Source organism: Fulvia fulva, chromosome 2 (assembly GCF_020509005.1).
Source record: "Fulvia fulva chromosome 2, complete sequence".
NCBI lineage: Eukaryota > Fungi > Ascomycota > Dothideomycetes > Mycosphaerellales > Mycosphaerellaceae > Fulvia > Fulvia fulva.
In genome coordinates this window covers 5,718,799-5,738,111 of record NC_063013.1, presented here as the reverse complement: position 1 = coordinate 5,738,111, position 19,313 = coordinate 5,718,799, and the positions used below count along the sequence as shown (strand labels likewise).

Sequence of the window (19,313 nt, the reverse complement as noted above, 5' to 3'; positions counted from 1 at the left end):
CTCTGAGGTAGTGGTACCAGACAGTCTGGGCAACAGCCTGCCCCTTGAGTAATGGGGCAAACGATGGCCGAGGGAGATATAAGCAGCGCGGCTGCAGCAAGCGGACATAAACAGGATAGAAGCATCGTTTGCGTGCAGCGGAAGGAGAAAACGCAGATCTGAAACGCACTCGTTCACACGCCGATGAGAGGGATTGGCCTACGACAACACTTGAGCTGCGCTAAACATGTGAGTCCACTACCCGCTTGCTTCTGCGCCGGTGCATAATACATTTCGCACCGCCAGCAGCATTCACCCTCGCTCGCCTTTTGCACCTTCGCAGTGCTTTATTGTCAGGCGCCATTGTTCTGCGCTCACCTTCACAACTGCATTGTCCTTCTGTCGTCACTCACTCTTTGCATTTTCCGCGTTATTCAATAACACATTGTCGGCATCTGGCTAGATATAAGCTCCGGATTCTTCCTACCCGCACTTTCCTTCCCCAACTCACAACACACATCCACCGAACCACAACTGCCAACTGCGACACTCTCTAGAGCTTTTTCAGTGCAGGACACTGACACACCAGCTTTTCAGCTTCCATCAACAAACCCGACAACATCGCAACAACTGCGAGCATGTTCTCGACCCTCAGTATCGTACTGCTCGCCACGGCGCTGAGCGCCCTCCTCTCACTTGCTCCTTCCACACAAGTCGCTGCCGCACCCGCTCCAGCACCTCAAGCAACACAGGCCGCTGGCACCTCAAGCTACTGGCTTGAAAATATCGACCACAGCAAAGGCAGCGTCTGGGGACAGAACAACGCCTCATACGAGATCTTCCGCAATGTCAACAAGTTCGGAGCCGTAGGTGACGGTGTCGCCGACGACACCGCCGCCGTACAGAAAGCCATCGAGTTCCAGGGCCGGTGCGGATGGGGCTGCAACTCTTCCACTATCCTTCCTGCAATCGTCTACTTCCCTGCTGGCACGTACCTCATCAGTAAGCCAGTCAAGATGTTCTACTACACGCAGATGATCGGAGACGCAACGAACAAGCCTGTCATCAAAGCCAGTGCCAATTTCGCAGGCATGGCTGTCCTTGATGCCGACCCATACGAACCATCTGGCCAGAATTGGTACATCAACCAGAACAACTTCTTTCGTCAGGTTCGCAATTTCCAGATCGATCTTACCGGGTCAACAGACACAGCCACAGGCATTCACTGGCAGGTGGCGCAAGCAACATCGCTCCAGAATATTGACTTCAAGATGAAGAAGGGCTCTAACCAACAGGGCATCTTCATGGACAACGGCAGTGGAGGCTGGATGAGCGACCTTACCTTCACCGGGGGAAGGTACGGCGCCTTCCTCGGAAGCCAGCAATTTACCTCTCGCAATCTGGTCTTCACGGACTGCTCAACGGCCCTTTTCATGAACTGGAATTGGGGATGGACGCTGAGCAATATCACGATCTCCGGCAGCGAGACTGGCATCGACATGAGTAACAGCCCAGCCAACCAGACTGTTGGTTCCGTACTTCTCACTGACAGCAAGATGACCAGTACTCAGTATGGCATCAAGACTGCATACGGTGGGAATGCAACCAGCAACACCAACATTCCAGCTACCGGTGGCACTCTTGTGCTTGACAATGTCGACATGACTGGTGTCACAGGAGCAGCAGTGTACCAAAACGCAACCGGCGAGACTGTACTCGCGGGTGGCACAATCATCGATGCGTGGGCGCAAGGCAACGGCGCTACCCAATCGTCCAAGGCAACAACAGAGACAAAGGCTCTTGCCACCAAACCCAACAAGGCCCAGGCGCTTCTTGGACCAGACGGCAAGATTTTTGGTCGAAGCAAGCCACAATACGAGGACGTGCCTGTGACGAGCTTCCTCTCCGCAAAAGATTTTGGCTGCAAAGGTGACGGAGAAACTGATGACACTCAGTGTGTGCAAAACTTCTTGAACAACGCCAGAGACAACAACAAGATCGCCTGGTTCGAACACGGAGCGTATCTTCTCAAGAACACCGTCACAGTCTCACCGGGAACGAGAATGGTCGGTCAGATTTGGGCATTGATCGTTGCCGACGGTGCTTCTTTCAACGACGAGACGAACCCTCGCCCAGTCTTCCAGATCGGCAAGCGTGGAGGCGAAGAAGGTGCCGTCGAGATGTCTGACCTCATCTTCGAGACCAAGGGCGCTGCGCCCGGCGCCATCATGGTTGAATGGAACATGAAGTCCAAGCAAGGAGAATCCGGGATGTGGGACGCACATATCAGAATAGGCGGTTCTGCTCTCACCCAGCTCTCTCAAGAGCAATGTCCAGGAAACCCTGCCGGCGTCGAGCCCACGGACAAGTGCAAAGGCGTGTTCCTCATGTTCCATGCTCGCCCAGAATCTGGTGGTATCTACCTCGAGAACGATTGGTTCTGGGTCGCAGATCATGATCTTGAGCAGAACAACCAGACTCAGATCTCCCTCTACAGTGCTCGTGGCGCTCTGTTCCAGTCTAAGGGAGCAGTATGGGCATGGGGAAGTGCCTCGGAACATTCGGTGATATACAACTACCAACTTGATGGAGTTGAAGCTTTCTTCGGAGGGTTCATGCAGACGGAGACACCATACTTCCAGCCCAACCCCGAGGTTCCCCAACCGTTCACCTTCGATGCGAGATACGATGATCCCACTTTCACGATCTGTTCGAACTCGACAGGCGCAGCGGTACCTTGCAAGGACGCGTGGGGACTAAGGGTGGTCAACAGCAAGAACGTCCTCATCTACGCCGTTGGAATGTACAGCTTTTTCAACAACTACGCTCAGCAGTGCGTCTGGAACCACAACTGCCAGGAGAATATGATTAGGATTCAGAACAGCCAAGTCGACATGTACACGGTGACGACCAAAGCCGCTGTCAACATGATCCAAGACGATGCTGTTGGTTCTCCTATCCTTGGCGCAGACAACCGCAACGTTTTCGGCGACACACTGGCGTACTACTTCACTGGGCAGCAAAGCCAATAGTGTGGCTGGACGCTGAGTTTCTGCATGGCGAATGTCTTTCTGGCGTACAAATTGATTGCATGCGAGCTTTCATGGTTTTTTAGAGGAGACCTTTGATGGAGCAAGATACGGGGATACAGTAGCGAGAACAATACCCAGCGCTTAAGAAGTGCTCATACGGATAGGATGGGATGGCGTTACAATGAATGCGCTCGCTTTTGCGCGCTGGGCGCATAAGGCGTTTCCACGCTCTAGATAGCGTATGCTCGGGTCTGCTTTGACCTTGTGAAAGTCCGAAATTACTGTCGATATCGTTTCATCTTCCCTTTCGCTTCTCAACCTTCCCCCTCGACGGCGCTTCGTTGGCGCTGCTACACGTAACATTTCCATCGAGCTTGGGAATCACGATGAACCATTTCAGGTCGTCATCATTTCTGCCTCACCTTTCGCGGCAAGCTCGAGAGATCTCGATGAATTCTGTACAAGTCATTTTGCATCATACATACTGTTCATGATCTAGATTATAGCTTCGCCTGCAACACGCTGCCTCCATCCAACACCAGAGTCCCTCCATTGATATGCGACCCTCCCCTGCTGCACAAGTACACCACAGCCGCCGCCACATCCTCAGGGTGGCCCAACCTCTTGTTCGGACTGAAGTTTGCCAGCTTCTCGATCCCACCACTCATCTCCATCAAGCCGTTCGCCATCTTGGTCGGGAAGAAACCTGGTGCCAAGTTGTTGACGAGAATACCCTGGGGACCGAGCTCCAGAGCGAGGTTGCGGGATAGATGCAGCGCTGCTGCTTTGGAGGCGGAGTAGCCGAAGGTGCCTTGCTTGCCGAGCGTGCCGACGCCGATACCTGCGATGGAGGCTGTGACGATGATACGGGAGGGGTCCTCGATTGTGCCGCGCTTTCGGAGGAGGGGTGCGAATCTATCGTGAGGGTGTCAGTGCCCAGTGCGCTTCGATCTTTTGAGATTCTGTTTACTCACTTCTGCGAAGAAACGAAGACACTCTTCACGTTCAGATCCATGACCTTCTGGAACGCGCTCTCGGGGTGCTTGTCGAACTCTTCTCCCCATGTGGCTCCAGCGTTCGCGAACAGGATGTCGACATGATCGGTGTGCTTCTCCACCTCTTTGACTAGTCTCTCAACTTCACCAGCCTCTGCGATGTCTGCAGGGACGGAGATGGCCTGGCAGTTTCCGGGCAGGGCGTTGAGGGCGGCGACGGCTTCTTCGCAGGCTTTGGCTTTGCGGGAGGTGATGAAGATCTTGGAGCAGCCGGCCTGGGCGAGGCTGTAGGTAACGTCAATGTCAGAGTCGGGGATTTGGAGGGTGGTTGGGGTTGCTCCTTACCCAGATGCAGCATGGAGACCGAGTCCGCGTGAGCCGCCGGTGATGACTGTCCAGATGTCAGCGATCGTTCCCTCTCGGCGATGCTGTTCCTGCTATTTACCTGCTACTTTGCCCGCGAGCGAGAAGATGTTCTTGAAGTCATTGAGCTTGACGTCTGCCTCGGCCGACATGGTTGCGGTGGTCGGTGGGACAAGCCTGCGAGATGTACAGTATATGGCTAGATATGAAGGCTGACGAGACAGTAGAGGTGATGAATGATCTAGACCAGGACGATAAGCACTTACAGCGAGATTCTTCCTACAATGCGTCCACTTCGTCGCGACATGTCCGTCAAGAGCAGTTACCGAGGCTCGGTCGTACAGCCCAAACTGGAAGCGTACTGTCTGTCCGTCTCGCTATGCTCACGCCACACGCTTTGGTGCAGGGGGCTGAGCATGCTGAGCTAAGAGATTGAGAATATCATCGTTCGCTCAGCTTCTTCTCATAGCGAGCTACAGTATGAGTAATAACTATCTATCTACATATCCTCCACTGCGCTTTACCATCGCTGCCAGAGCCACCCATCATCATGGTAGCATGTCATCTTCATGCACGCATCGATTCATGTCGCCTCTCCAAGCCACATTAGCTAGGCTCCTCGCCATCCATAGATACAATCGCCTCTTCCCCGGTGAAGCAATACTGTCTGCCACCGTATATGTGATAAGAACGCCACGCCCATGAGATCCTTTTCGATGCTGCCGCCTATTGCGTGCAGATGCTACGCTAACTTAAACGCTGGATTGGCACGATGCATGCCTTTATAAGGCACAAAGCACTGAGCCACAAACTCGCTATCTAGATTGGTATCGTAAGCAATCGCGAAAACAGTAAAAGAAACGCCAAAAGCAATGTGATGATCCGATATGACTTTGCCGTCAGGTCGACGTGGGAATCGTTGCGTTGCAAGTCGTCGTATCGATCATCCTGTGTATGCGTGCACCATGACTGGATCCCTTTCCTAAAAGGCGTACAGCTGGCGCAGCGCCTGCTCTTGCATGGGAGGTAGGTTATGCAAGAAATTGTCGAAACCGGGGTCACCGATCATCTGCTTGTATTGAGCCAGCACACGCTCGAAGCCTGCCAATGGGCCATCCTCCTGCATGCCCGTCAGAAAGACGCCAGGTGCATTCGCCATCTCCATGAAGAAGTCCAGTAGACACTTCTCTAAAGCTGATGGATTGTCGAGCACCACGTTGACGAAGCCTTTGTACGCGTGACCTTTCTCGTCCGTCCAGCCGACCTTTTGCATCGATCGCAGGAATGGTCCAGCGAAATTGGCGAGGTGAGGTGCCAGCGCTTGGTGACAGCCGAGTCCAAGTCGGCCCAACGCAATCGCAGCATTCTCGTTAAGTGAATCGGGAACATCGGCACTGAACATAATGACGGCCAGCTTCGTCAAAAGACGTTCCACGTATGGCTCCATACCCTCTTTCATTCGCATGGCAATTTCACCGCACGACCAACAGGCGTTGTTAATGACCCTGTAAGCGGTTTCGGGGTCCCCCCTGATGTTGTTGATGTCGAGCTGCTGAATCAAGATCCCCATCAGTGCCGAGAGATATTGCTTGAGCTGAGGGAAGATGTAGATCGCACAGTCGCCGAGCAAAGCATAAGCTGACTGCCGCACATCGTTGTTGGAATCTTCCATGCAGTAGGCCAGCAGTTGGAACATGTTGGGTTCGGCATGACCAGCCAGCAGAGTGCTCTGCTCCTCGTTTAGCGCCTGAATGATAGAGCTGAGCAGATCCAAGCTGGTTACGAGAAAGTCTTTGTCAGGGGTGTCGAGGAAGGACTGCTCCGCAGTGATGCCATCCTCAAGGTTCTGCTGTATCAGCTTGATGCAGCGGGTGAACAATGGCTGCGCGAAGGGTGCGAACTGCGCACCCAATGCCGTTGCCACGAAGGATAAGCATTCCAATAGCGGGAACATCTCTCGAGACTGATCCTGCACATTCTTCCAGCGCTCGATCAATGCCGGCATGAGGAGGTTGACATTCTGCGGTTCTGCAAGCGTCGGTGAGGCATGCTCAGCTAGTGTCTGAACACAGTCGTACAGAATGTACATGTTCTTGTCCTTGTATCTGCCGAAGCACTGCACGAACTGCTGCAGGATGACATGGCAGTAGGGCGCCAGCTTTGTGTTCGCCTTCTCCTCGAGTGCTGCAAAAGCCGAAGCTGCTGACTCTTGTACTTTCTTGTTATTGTCCAACATGCGGTTGAGAAGACCTTCCATCATGGGAACGAAGAATTGGTCCTTCGGTGCTTCTTCATCATGTGCAGCCCAGGACGCAAAGCGACTGAGTGACCAGCAGGTGATTTGTCGTACGACTGGCTGAATATCCTGTAACAGGCTGAGCATATACGGGATAAGCTGTGGAAGATGTGGCTTGATGTCGTCCATGCAGCCGGGTCCGATAGCACCCAGAGCGAGGACAGCCGCTTCGCGGTTTGGCCAGTCCCTGTGCTTCACGTTCGACTCCAGCCAAGGTAGAACCTCTTGAAAGACGGCGCCGTGAAAGTGGCTGGCCAGACTGTCGAGTGACGCTGCCGAGCATTTGCGTAAGTTCCACTCCTCTTCCGGATCAATATCATCCAAATCATCTTCGTCGATTTCGCCCTCACTAGGATCGTCGTCGTCTTCGTAGGCAAACCCGTTGACAGCAGGTTTGACTTGCCCGTTTGCTTGCGTGTTTGAACCTGCGTCGCGAGATGTCTTCGAAGTGGCGAATTGAGGCTTAATGTCTTTGGCCTCATCTTCCACGTCTGCATCATCATCATCGCCTTCCAATCTGATCTGATCGTCTTCGCTGTAGACCATGCAGTCCAGAAGGACGGGTACGATTCGACTGAGATAGGGGCCCATCGCATCTCGAAGGCCGGGTCTGCTGCTTGCCTCGAAGAAGAACTCTGCGGCATCAAGAGCCAGCTCATCGTTCTGCTCAGCTTTTTGCTGCGAGATTGTATACTCGATGACACCTCCAATATGTGGAGCAAGTACTTCGGGAAGGGCGTCTGCAAGAAGCGCAAAGGCACGACATACGAACCGGCGTACGTCATCGTTTGAATCAGTGGCTAGACGGACAATCTCTGGAAGGATGTCGTTGATGTGGTCGCGAACAGTGAGCGCCACAGGCTCGCTCAGGAAGACGTTGATCGTGGCAAGCGACCGCGACCGTACTTTTGGGTTCTGGCTGTGCATGAATTCAACGAGCTTGGGTAGCAAGAAAGCTAGAGGCCGCTGTGTTTGGTACTCGTCGTCAAGCGCTTTTCGGTTGTCCTCGCAAATCTTCTGTAGAGCGCCCATTGCACCGTCCTGGGTTTCAAGGGCAGATGACTCGTTAGCAACGAGGCTGACTAGATCCGGCAGAACCTGTGGCCAGCCGAGAACGCCACCTTGTCGTATGACCTCTGTGATGACGTTGCCGATGTAGTTACGGATCTGCGTGTTGCGATCCTGTAGGCCCTGTAGGATGTTCGCTCTGATGTACGACTTGTTTGATTCTGGCATGGACTTGTAGGAGGTCTTGACGTTGTTCTTGAGCATGATGGCTGATGCACTGCGAGCTGCGTGGTATGCTTCCGGGGTCATGCCTTGAGGTGGCGTAGGGTTGACCGCGATATACGTTAAGTAGTTGTTGATATCTGGAGACGACTTTGCCTGGCGAAGCATCTGTTCGGCCTTTTTCTGTGCAGCAATGTCGTGGCCGCTGAGCGAGTCTCGCAAACACTGGGCCAGCTGGGCCAGATTCTCTGGTTGTGGTTGCCACGCCATGGTGGCAAGTGCGCTGTGGCGGAAGTTGCAATATGCGGCGGAGTATCGTGTGTGGTGCTGGAGTATAGCAGTTGCGTGGTAGAAGTAGTAGAGGCGCGGAAGAATGGGGTGTTATGTTGGACCTGCAATGAGAGCAACGATTTAGCGTGTGCGTGAGGACAACGAGAGCCGAAACTGCGTGGCGCACAGATTGCGGTTGACTGACAGTGTGAAGGGGCTGCAGTGATGCGTTCTACAGTGCGCAGGCTCATCGTGTCCCGCGCATGGCGATGCTGTTCTTCTCTTGCAGGCGCTTTCTGGCGGGGGCTCTTGGGGACTGGGAGGGACCCCCGGACGGCAGCGTGCAGCGTGCAGTGTGCGCCCAACAGCTTGCGGGACTTCGATGTCGACGTTTGCGTGCGAGTATGGTGGTGTGAGGAGTGGTGCTGGAGAGAAAGGCGGCTGTATCGCATGAAGTGGTCGCGCATGGAGGTGCGAGGTGCGAGTATGATTTCTTCCCCAAACCGTTCCCGGCTGGCGGAGGGAGGTGCACAGACGGCTCGGGGTCTGCGGGCGCTACCAACCATTCAACTGACCTCGCTTTGTTCTTTGCCTCCTCACTTCAAATGCCCCATTGTCTTTCTCACAAGCCGGACTTTTCTTCGTGATAGCAGGCGAGCGTACAACAGTTGACAAATTGCGGTGAATGCACCGCCTGGGCTCTGCTCCCGCCGAGATCCTTGTCTACTGCTGTTTGCTGCAATGATGCTCAGAAATGTTCTTGGAGCTGCCAACCAGGTAAAGTCTCATTCGAGCACAGCATGTCAAACGCGAAGATATCTCGTCGGACAGACCATTTGGCGACCTGAGGTGGCTCCGTGCTGTGCACGAGCGTTGACGTCCATGTGTACGCACCGCAGCGCATGCGTCGAGGGTCTGCACGTGCCCGTCAAATGTTGTCACACTGCTCTAATGCAGGAACCCCTAAATCGAGATGGCAGCAGTGTGGCACCACTGATTTCGATAGCGAGAGTCGATGCCCACCAGACAAAGATACGATGCTGTCAGAGTGCGATGATCGGTTGGGATATGATGGATTTTGTAATGACGCTGCATACATGTATCGATCGTGGACCGTGAAGGTCGCGGACAAGTCTGAAAGAAAATCCACGCCAGAGGTCTCTTCGAAGTGAATCTCTGTCGAACTCTCTGCTCCTTCCGAATCTCCCCGCCAAGCACAGCAGCTGGTGCCATCCTCAGTCATGGCTGTGGCAGCATAGCGAGCTGCGACTGGGAGTACTATTCAGCCTTGCTTGTGCTATGCAATACCGCGGTGCTGCACTTCCGACCGGTTGGAACCTTTCGTCCGCCTCACAGCCGCACTTCCTATAGCTGGCGATCTCAAATGCTGTGTGTCACTCAAATCATTTGAGATATCTCGTTTTCATACTTGCGGTGCAAGATGCACATGCAGCACGAAGGGAACGACAGTGGAGTATCTGAACAACAGCCTCAGTGTATTTCACATACGTATGAGCTCATCAGTGTGTCATCGTTCTATCTGCCTTTCGACCGTGAACAGAACCTCCGTGTCGGTGGTAACGAACACTTGGTCGGCCATTATGTGGTTCGAGGTGCTGACTTGTCTTCCCATCTCAGTCGCCCAAGCAGTCACATCCCACTCAAATCCCTTGATCGAGATGCAGGCTTTGCCGTAGAGTGGCAGAATGCCCACGTTCGGAGTGATGAGTCCCTTGTTGATTGGCGTGTGAATTGTGGTGGTACCTTTCTGCAGCAAGATGCTGATGCTGGACTCAGTAAACAACCAGAAACGTAGCTCCGGGTGATTGAATTTCTGTTCCCGATACATCTCGTGAAGGAGTCCGATGCCCTGGTCGACACGCCCACCTATGCTGCCCAGGACAAGGATATTTTCCAAGCAGGGCACGTTCGCCATTACCTTCTTGATGGCCTTTCCAAAGTCCGTACAGTACTGATCAGGGTCATGAGATACTTGGACGCCAACCTGTTCGTACTTCTTTCGGACATCGTCTCTGACAGAATCTAGGTCGCCATGTACTGCATTCGGGAGCGCCTTCTGCAGAGCTGACGCCCACGGCTGGTCGTGATGACGCGCGACTAACAGATCGTGAAGCCGATTTGCCCCTCCATCTACGCAAAGGACGTAGGATGCGTGGTTGTATAGTCTCTCGAAGCACTCGAAGTCGCTGATGGGGGAGTTGAGGATGATCAAAGCGGTCGTGGATTTGTCGGAGTGCCCATTCTCCTTCAACGTAGCTGCCAGAAATTGCGTGAGATGTATCTGTGCAGGAGACCCCCCATCCGTCTTGTCTTTCACACCATGACCCTTCTCCATCGTGCATGCGGGAGCATTGCCCTTGCCTTTAATTGATGATCGCCGGCAATCCTTGCCGCGGTGGAGGTGACGACATGCAGCATGAAGCGGGCCGAGACGACGCTTAGAAATCACCGAAGACGATCTTCCGAGCATCGAAACACAACTTGCGCCTGGCAGCGGCACGACCAAGGTTGATCGAACTTCGTTTTCATTTTTGTAGTAACGGCATTGACAATGTTCCGACCGGCGTTCAGGGCAGCTTCGACCGCACGCACCGTACCAAAAGCACAAACAGTTGGGAGACGATTCGCCAGCACTGCGCCTTCAACGTCAAGGAGTTGGAAGGGCTCTGCTGTGAGATGGACTGCGGCTGGCGCCATAGTGTACTACTATAACACCGCGACAGTGTTCGCAGAAGAGCCAAAATGTACGCAGCATGCGATGAACACAGGGGCGTGAGCTGATCGTGTGCCAGATGCAATCAACGGGCCACCGGAGACGCACAGCGAGTCCGAGACCTACCAGAACATCGACTCGATCGCAGAGAAACGTAGAGCTCGAGCACGAGCAACGCAGCAACAATCACAGCCTTCTGAGCGGACGATAGTGGCCGACGGTGCAGCACCAGATGCCGAGCAAGTTGCAGCAGGAGGACCGGAGGCCCTAGAGGAAGAAGCAGATCAACAGGGCGCCTTCAATGAGGAGACGGGAGAGATCAACTGGGACTGCCCGTGCTTGGGCGGGATGGCACACGGTCCTTGTGGCGAGCAGTTCAGAGCTGCTTTCAGCTGTTTTGTCTACTCGAAAGAAGAGCCCAAGGGCGTGGACTGCATCGAGCACTTTAAGACAATGCAAGATTGCTTCCGCGAGCACCCGGAGATTTACGGTTCGGAGCTCGACGAGGAGGAGGTGGATGCTCAGATCGACGCAGAAGGAAAGGAGGCTAGTACCCTGGTGTCAGAGCAGCCAGCCCCAGCAGCGGCGATTGCGAATGCATCAAATGCTACGCCATCGAACGAACCCGAGCATCGACAGCGTGTGCGAGCGGCCAAGGATCAAGTTAGCCAGAGTACAGGGCCCCAGGACGAGGTAGATCAAGTTGTGCCAAAGGCGTGGCATGATGGCCGTGAAGCATCGACGGCGAAGTAACGACCAAGAGCCGAGACACTTTGCATAGAACGGCGGCATCTTCGCTCTTGACACAGTAGCATTTGGGGCGGCATTGACAGTAAAAGCACTACACTGTAGCATAGATGTACCATATTTGTACAGATTCATTCACGCCGAACACCATGGGCCTGATTAACAATCAGTCGGTCTTCGCGAGAAGTCTAGTGAACCGTGCATTCAATGGTCATCTCCAAATTGCATTAAGTCACGGTGCTGGTAGTGAACGCCGTGGTTGCCTCTGAATGAATGACTCCGTAAAGCTTGATGCACCGCCACGGACCATTCTCGGCGGGCTGAGGCTCTTCACTCCAACGCAAGCTTCGAACAACACCCGATACCTCTTTCTTCCAAGCAACAAAACCGCCACTTCCTTCTTTTCCTCCTTCCCTCCAACCACCACCACCATCCTTCTCACCACTCACCGCGAATACACCACCCTGAGGGCATTCTTCCGCAGTACAATAATTAACTGCTAGTAATAACGCGCGAGCCTCAGGCGCTTCCTCGAGTGGGTTAAGTTCAGCACAGCTGCCTTAACTAGCGGCCCGCACGTGTCATCGCAGCTCTTCGTCCTTAAGACTGCAACGCGACACTACTCTCCACCCTCGACATCCACCTCCACCTCCCCTCACCAACCACACACACACCGCGTCCGCATCCGCCATGTCGATGCAGGCGGCAGCAGCTGCGGCCAGCAGACAGCCACCACCCCTTCCAGCATCCAAAGACGACATAGTGGGCACATGGAACTACCTCGAGTGGGGTGTCGAGAAGATCATGTACAGCTTGAAGGACGGCGTTGACCTCAAGACGTACATGTCGTTGTACACCAGCATCCACAACTTCTGCACAGCGCAAAAGGCAGTCGGCACCGGACAAGCTCTCAACTCAACCCACCGTGGCGCACACCTACTCGGAGAAGACCTTTACCACCGGCTCAATGGGTACCTTAAGAGCCATCTGGAAAAAGTGCATAAGGAGATGATCGAGCACCAAGATGAGGCACTGCTCACTTTCTACATCAAGGAGTGGAAGCGATACACTCAGGCCGGCATGTACAACAACCACCTTTTCCGATATCTGAACCGCCACTGGGTCAAGCGCGAGATGGACGAGGGCAAGAAGGATATCTACGACATCTACACTCTCCACCTGGTACGATGGAAGGAGGACATGTTTGGCTCAACACAGAATGCTGTCATGGATGCCGTCTTGCGCCTCGTCGAGAAGCAGCGGAATGGCGAGACCATTGAGCAGAGCAAAGTCAAAGAGGTGGTCAACTCGTTCGTTTCCCTCGGTATCGACGAAGCAGACAGTACCAAGACCACGCTCGATGTCTACCGCCAGTACTTCGAGAAGCCGTACCTGGACGCGACCGCCGCATACTACGACAGAGAATCGCAGTCCTTCCTGGCCGAGAACTCCGTGGTTGACTATATGAAGAAGGCTGAGAAGAGACTGGATGAGGAGAAGGAGCGTGTGCCACTATACCTGCTGCCCGAGATCATGGTTCCGCTCATGAAGACTTGCGAACAATCGCTGATCGCCAAGCATGCACCTGTTCTCCGCGACGAGTTCCAGATCTTGCTTGACAACGATCGTGAAGAGGACATGGCACGCATGTATAAGCTACTTGCACGCATTCCAGAAGGTCTCGACCCGCTCCGGGCCAAGTTCGAGACCCATGTGCGGACCGCCGGTCACCAGGCAGTTGAGAAGGTTGCGGACCAAGGCGAGAACCTCGACCCAAAGGCGTACATCGATGCACTTCTGGAGGTGCACACGCAGTATGCTGCTCTCGTCCAGAATGCCTTCACCGGGGAGTCCGAGTTTGTTCGCTCGCTTGACAATGCCTGCAGAGAGTACGTCAACCGCAACAAGGCCTGCGCGAAGAACTCGAATCGATCACCTGAGCTACTGGCGAAGCACTCCGATAACGTCCTCAAGCGGTCTACTAAGGCCACCGAAGAAGACGATATGGAGAAGATGCTCGATCACATCATGACCATTTTCAAGTACATCGAGGACAAGGACGTCTTTCAGAAGTTCTACTCGCGGCACTTGGCCAAGCGTTTGGTCAACGGCACCAGCGCTTCGGCTGATGCTGAGACGTCCATGATCTCTAAACTCAAGGATGCTTCAGGGTTCGAGTACACTAACAAATTGCAGCGTATGTACCAAGACATCCAGACATCGAGGGATCTCAATGCCGAGTACGAAGACTGGCGGAATCAGAATATCGACAAGGAGGATCGCAAGGACGATGTCGATGCCAACTACCAGGTCTTGGGTACCGGATTCTGGCCGCTGCAACCTCCAAGTACACCATTCGCACCACCGCTTGCCATTGTCAAAACGTATGAGCGCTTCGCAACGTTCTACAACAAGAAGCACGGTGGCCGCAAGCTTAGCTGGTTGTGGCATCTGTGCAAGGGCGAGATCCGTGCCAACTATGTGAAGTTGAACAAGGTCCCATACACCTTCCAGGTCTCGACTTACCAGATGGCGATCCTGCTCATGTTCAACGATTCCGATACCGTCAGCTACGATGAGTTCTCCGAGATGACCTCCCTCGCCAAGGAGACACTTGACCCATCCATCGGCATCATGATCAAGGCCAAGGTCTTGACAGCCAGCCCAGAGGGCGCATCGCCACAGAGTGGCACATCATACTCGCTCAACCATGGCTTCAAGAACAAGAAGCTGAAGGTCAATCTCAACGTGGCCATCAAGGCGGAGCAGAAGCAAGAGGCCGAGGACACGCACAAGACGATTGAAGAGGACCGTAAGATGCTGATGCAGGTAAGTTTGCGCCATCGTTCCTCCGCTAGTGATAGACCCTTACTAACTCCTATCTCAGTCAGCTATCGTGCGCATCATGAAGTCTCGCAAGCAGATGAAGCACAACCAGCTCGTGTCGGAGACGATCGGCCAGATCAAGAGCCGCTTCATGCCCAAGGTGGCCGACATCAAGAAGTGCATTGACATCCTCCTGGAGAAGGAGTACCTCGAGCGTCTGGATGCCGATGAACTTGGCTATCTTGCTTAAGAATACGCTATTCTTTCATCAAACTACGGCGTTCGCGGCAAGGGTTACGAAAATATGACAACAAAGGCTGCGGCTGCGGCTGCGGGTTGGCACGGATATTGACTTTACGATTGGGTCGTGGGTGTGCTTCTTTAGCATGGCGTAGGCGTTCAAACTGCGTCGCTTTCATTGAGTGACGATGAGACATGTAGCGTCGATACGCATAGCATGCAGCCTAGCTCGTAGTAGAGCAGCATAGAGAGCATGATACGATGAGAAGCATGAACAGAGTGCCAATGTCTTGCCCTGTGATCTTCTATAGTCATCCTGCAACCCGTGCCCACTGATCTCATGTTTCCACTCGAGAGCCGAGCTCTCAGCGAGGCCAATAAAATGTCCATGCGCTTCCTATCGCCTTCACGTGCCTGAGAATCGCCACGCGTGCGCCAATCACAAGCCTTGCCCGCGCTCTCTCCCGCGTGGCAGCTCGAGTCTGAGAAAGCTACGTTGACTTTCTTGCTTCTCTCGCCTTTAAGTGCGCGCATACTTTCCTTGCCAAACATGTATGTCTGCTAGGCACTATCCGTCTCATCGCATCGACGTAGACTGACCATGTCGTCCAGGGCGCCACTCGTCGACCGGCCTGAGATCAAATCGGCGAGTCTGCACAATCCCACGCCGCTTCTGCTTCACACATACATCTGGCCCTTCCTGATCTTATGGCCTGCCTTTTTCAGCTTCTATCTTTCGCAGGAGAGCTATGACAAATACATCAACGGCCAGGAGTGGACCTTCGTCTTCTCCGGCAGCATCGTCACCCTCCAGTCGCTACTATGGCTCATGACATTTTGGAACGTCAACATCCGCGCACTCTTCACGGCGACACGAGCGAAGGACGTCCAGAATGCGGGTCTCATCAAAGTCATCCCTCAGGAGAACGCCGGCGCGAGCGAGATCTGCGAGATCAAGAAAGAGCGAGTTGCGGGCAGGGAGAGCACCAGTTTTTTGTTCCAGAAGAGGCGCTTTCTGTGGAATGAGGAGAAAGGCACATTCGCGCCACTGGCTTACAGCATCGATCAGGAGCCCAAGCCTCTGATCAAGGAGTTTCAGCAGTCAAAGGGTCTGACAAATGGATCGGAGATTGAGAAGTTCCAGCAGTACTACGGACAGAATGTCTTCGACATCCCAGTACCGACATTTACGGAACTGTTCAAGGAACATGCGGTCGCTCCATTCTTCGTCTTCCAGATCTTCTGTGTTGGACTCTGGATGCTGGACGAGTACTGGTACTACTCACTCTTTACACTGTTCATGCTGGTGGTCTTCGAGTCCACGGTTGTGTGGCAGCGTCAGCGAACCCTGAAGGAGTTCCGGGGCATGAGCATCAAGCCGTACGCAGTTTGGGTATACCGACAGAACAAGTGGACAGAGGTACAGAGTGATGCACTTCTTCCAGGAGATCTGGTGTCAGTGGGCAGAACCAAGGAAGACTCGGGAGTTGCATGCGACATGATATTGGCCGAGGGCAGTGCCATCGTTAACGAGGCTATGCTGTCGGGTGAGAGTACGCCTGTGCTCAAGGACTCGGTACAGCTGCGACCCGCGGACGCAAGACTGGAGCCGGAGGGTCTGGATAAGAACGCATTCCTCTGGGGAGGTACAAAGGTCTTGCAAGTACAACGCGGCAATGGCTCGGCGGACTCATCATCAGAGGCTGTACCTCAGATCTCGTCGGGCGTGCCACCAGCTCCAGATGGTGGCGCCCTGGCTATCGTGATCAAGACTGGATTTGAGACCAACCAGGGTGCACTGGTCCGAACCATGATATACTCGACAGAGCGTGTGTCTGCCAACAACGTCGAAGCCCTCCTGTTCATCCTGTTCTTGACTTTCTTCGCTGTTGTTGCGTCTTGGTACGTATGGCAGGAGGGCGTCAAGCAGGACCGCAAGCGATCGAAGCTGCTGCTGGACTGTGTTCTCATCGTCACATCCGTCGTACCACCAGAGCTTCCCATGGAGCTCAGTCTGGCTGTCAACACAAGTCTTGCAGCATTAAGCAAGTACGCCATCTTCTGTACTGAGCCTTTCCGGATACCATTCGCCGGACGCGTGGACGTCGCTTGTTTCGACAAGACTGGAACGCTGACCGGCGAGGACCTGGTGGTTGACGGTATTGCTGGCCTCTTCTTGGGCAGGAATGACGTTCGAACCGAATCCGATGGCGCACAAAGTCAGCTCACCAGAGTCACAGACGTTGGTCAAGAAACCGCTTTGACACTCGCGACTGCTCACGCTCTGGTGAAGCTTGAGGACGGTGACGTGGTTGGCGAACCTATGGAAAAAGCTACTCTGCAGTCGCTGGGATGGGTGCTCAACAAGAACGATACCTTGAGCCCGAAAGTCGGGGGCGGCAACTCTGTTCAGATCAAGCGCCGCTTCCAGTTCTCATCTGCCCTCAAGCGACAAAGCTCCGTGGCTACTGCTGTCACAGTTGATCGTCAGACTGGTAGGAAGTCCAAAGGCACCTTCGTTGGCGTCAAGGGCGCGCCTGAGACCATCCGCAAAATGCTTATCGACGCTCCGACCAAGTACGAAGAGACTTTCAAGTTCTTCAGCAGGAACGGAGCACGTGTGCTGGCGCTGGGCTACAGATACTTGTCCACAAATGATGAGCTCTCACCAAAGAAGATCAACGACCTTAAGCGCGAAGACGTGGAGCAGCAGCTTCACTTCGCCGGGTTCCTCATTCTGCAATGCCCTCTCAAACCGGATGCCATCAAGGCAGTGCGCATGCTCAACGACAGCAGCCACCGTGTGGTAATGATTACGGGAGACAACCCGCTTACTGCTGTACATGTTGCGCGGCAGGTGGAGATTGTCGATCGAGAAGTTCTCATCCTTGATGCCCCCGAGCACGACGACAGCGGCGAGAAGCTGGTATGGCGAAGCGTAGACGACAAGACTAATGTCCCCGTCGATGCTACAAAGGACCTCGATCTAGAAGGTGTACTCAAGAACAAGGATCTCTGCGTCACCGGATATGGTCTGGCCAAATTCCGAGACAAGAAGGCGTGGCACTCGCTGCTGCGACATGCTTGGGTGTACGCCAGAGTCTCACCAAAGCAGAAGGAAGACATCCTGCTCGGTCTCAAAGAGCAAGGTTACACCACGCTCATGGCTGGAGATGGCACAAATGATGTCGGAGCGCTCAAGCAAGCACATGTTGGTGTTGCTTTGTTGAACGGCACTAAGGAGGACATGGACAGGATCAGCAAGAACTTCCGCGAGACGAAGATGAAGGAGATTTACGAAAAGCAAAAGGCTATGATGCAGCGGTTCAACCAGCCAGACCCTCCGGTACCGGCACACATCGCTCATCTCTATCCACCTGGACCTAAGAATCCACACTACGACAAGGCTATGGAGCGGGAGCAGTCCACGAAGACTCAGATCTTGGCACAGAGGGAAGCTGAGGCGAATGCCACTGCCAATGGTACCATGGAGAAGTACACACCGGCGGTCCAGGCAGCCGAACAAACCAACGGACAGCCCAAGTCGCCTCAGGAGCTCAAGAAGGGAAAAGCACAGGCTGCAGCTAGCTCGATGGCCGAGAAGCTCTCCATGTCTATGCTGGAGGACGAACTCAACGCAGACGAGCCACCGACGATCAAGCTTGGCGATGCGTCTGTCGCCGCGCCCTTTACCAGTAAACTTGCCAACGTCGTTGCCATTCCCAACATCATCCGACAAGGACGATGCACTTTGGTGGCGACAATCCAGATGTACAAGATCTTGGCGCTGAACTGCTTGATTAGTGCTTACAGTTTGAGCGTCCTGTACCTGGATGGCATCAAGTTCGGAGATGGACAAGTGACAATAAGTGGAATGCTCATGAGTGTCTGCTTCTTGAGCATCTCCCGCGCGAAGGTGAGTATCGCTAGTGGCTAATGTATGGTTTGATTGCTGACTTGATGTAGCCTGTCGAGGCACTCTCCAAAGAGCGCCCACAGAACAACATCTGGAATTGGTACATCATACCGTCTGTGCTCGCACAATTCGCGGTCCACATCGCCACCCTGATCTACATCTCAAACTTCGTCCGCAAGTTTGAGACCCAAAAGGACCGCAGCGAAATCGACCTTGAGGGTGAGTTCCAGCCATCACTGCTGAACTCTGCCATCTACCTCCTCCAGCTCATCCAGCAAATCTCGACCTTCGCCATCAACTACCAGGGCAGACCCTTCCGTGAGTCCATTAAGGAGAACAAGGGCATGTACTGGGGCATCGTGCTTGTTACGTCGGTCGCTTTCTCCTGTGCCACCGAGTTCATCCCTGAGATCAACGAGAAGCTGAAGCTTGTGCCGTTCGAGACGGAGTTCAAGATTCATCTTGTGGCAGTTATGGTGTTGGACTATGTTGGATGCTGGACTTTTGAGAAGGTACTCAAGACGCTGTTTAGCGATTACAAGCCTAAAGATATCGCGGTCAGGAGGCCGGACCAGCTTGAGAGGGAGCAGAAGAGGTTGGCTGCTGAGCAAGAAGCGGCAGATCGAGCTAAGGAGGAAGCTGCTGGGAAGGCGTGATGTTGTTGATACAGCTGTGTGAATGACTG

General features: G+C 53.9%; 7 protein-coding genes across 7 annotated transcripts; 4 read left to right on the top strand and 3 right to left on the bottom strand.

The window, feature by feature from the left end:
• Positions 1-617: 617 nt before the first annotated feature.
• Positions 618-3,011, top strand: CLAFUR5_03522 (Glucan 1,3-beta-glucosidase; the record flags this gene model as incomplete). The annotated part of the gene is made up of 1 exon (XM_047902670.1): positions 618-3,011. The coding sequence occupies one exon, from the start codon at positions 618-620 to the stop codon at positions 3,009-3,011; it is 2,394 nt and encodes a 797-aa protein (XP_047757863.1).
• Positions 3,012-3,511: 500 nt separating this feature from the next.
• CLAFUR5_03521 (Rhamnolipids biosynthesis 3-oxoacyl-[acyl-carrier-protein] reductase) lies at positions 3,512-4,521 on the bottom strand (the record flags this gene model as incomplete). The annotated part of the gene is made up of 4 exons (XM_047902669.1): positions 3,512-3,926; positions 3,986-4,291; positions 4,352-4,397; positions 4,452-4,521. 4 exons carry the CDS (start codon positions 4,519-4,521, stop codon positions 3,512-3,514), a joined length of 837 nt encoding a protein of 278 aa, XP_047757862.1.
• Positions 4,522-5,351: 830 nt separating this feature from the next.
• CLAFUR5_03520 (Importin subunit beta-2) lies at positions 5,352-8,165 on the bottom strand (the record flags this gene model as incomplete). The annotated part of the gene is made up of 1 exon (XM_047902668.1): positions 5,352-8,165. The coding sequence occupies one exon, from the start codon at positions 8,163-8,165 to the stop codon at positions 5,352-5,354; it is 2,814 nt and encodes a 937-aa protein (XP_047757861.1).
• Positions 8,166-9,693: 1,528 nt separating this feature from the next.
• Positions 9,694-10,521, bottom strand: CLAFUR5_03519 (Thiamine pyrophosphokinase 2; the record flags this gene model as incomplete). The annotated part of the gene is made up of 1 exon (XM_047902667.1): positions 9,694-10,521. One exon carries the CDS (start codon positions 10,519-10,521, stop codon positions 9,694-9,696), a length of 828 nt encoding a protein of 275 aa, XP_047758578.1.
• Positions 10,522-10,737: 216 nt separating this feature from the next.
• On the top strand, positions 10,738-11,652 carry CLAFUR5_03518 (Mitochondrial intermembrane space import and assembly protein 40; the record flags this gene model as incomplete). Its single annotated transcript, XM_047902666.1, has 2 exons — positions 10,738-10,930; positions 10,979-11,652. 2 exons carry the CDS (start codon positions 10,738-10,740, stop codon positions 11,650-11,652), a joined length of 867 nt encoding a protein of 288 aa, XP_047758579.1.
• Positions 11,653-12,336: 684 nt separating this feature from the next.
• On the top strand, positions 12,337-14,722 carry CLAFUR5_03517 (Cullin-1; the record flags this gene model as incomplete). Its single annotated transcript, XM_047902665.1, has 2 exons — positions 12,337-14,475; positions 14,534-14,722. The coding sequence occupies 2 exons, from the start codon at positions 12,337-12,339 to the stop codon at positions 14,720-14,722; spliced, it is 2,328 nt and encodes a 775-aa protein (XP_047758576.1).
• Positions 14,723-15,313: 591 nt separating this feature from the next.
• CLAFUR5_03516 (Endoplasmic reticulum transmembrane helix translocase) lies at positions 15,314-19,284 on the top strand (the record flags this gene model as incomplete). The annotated part of the gene is made up of 2 exons (XM_047902664.1): positions 15,314-18,628; positions 18,679-19,284. 2 exons carry the CDS (start codon positions 15,314-15,316, stop codon positions 19,282-19,284), a joined length of 3,921 nt encoding a protein of 1,306 aa, XP_047758577.1.
• Between the last annotated feature and the right edge of the window lie 29 nt (positions 19,285-19,313).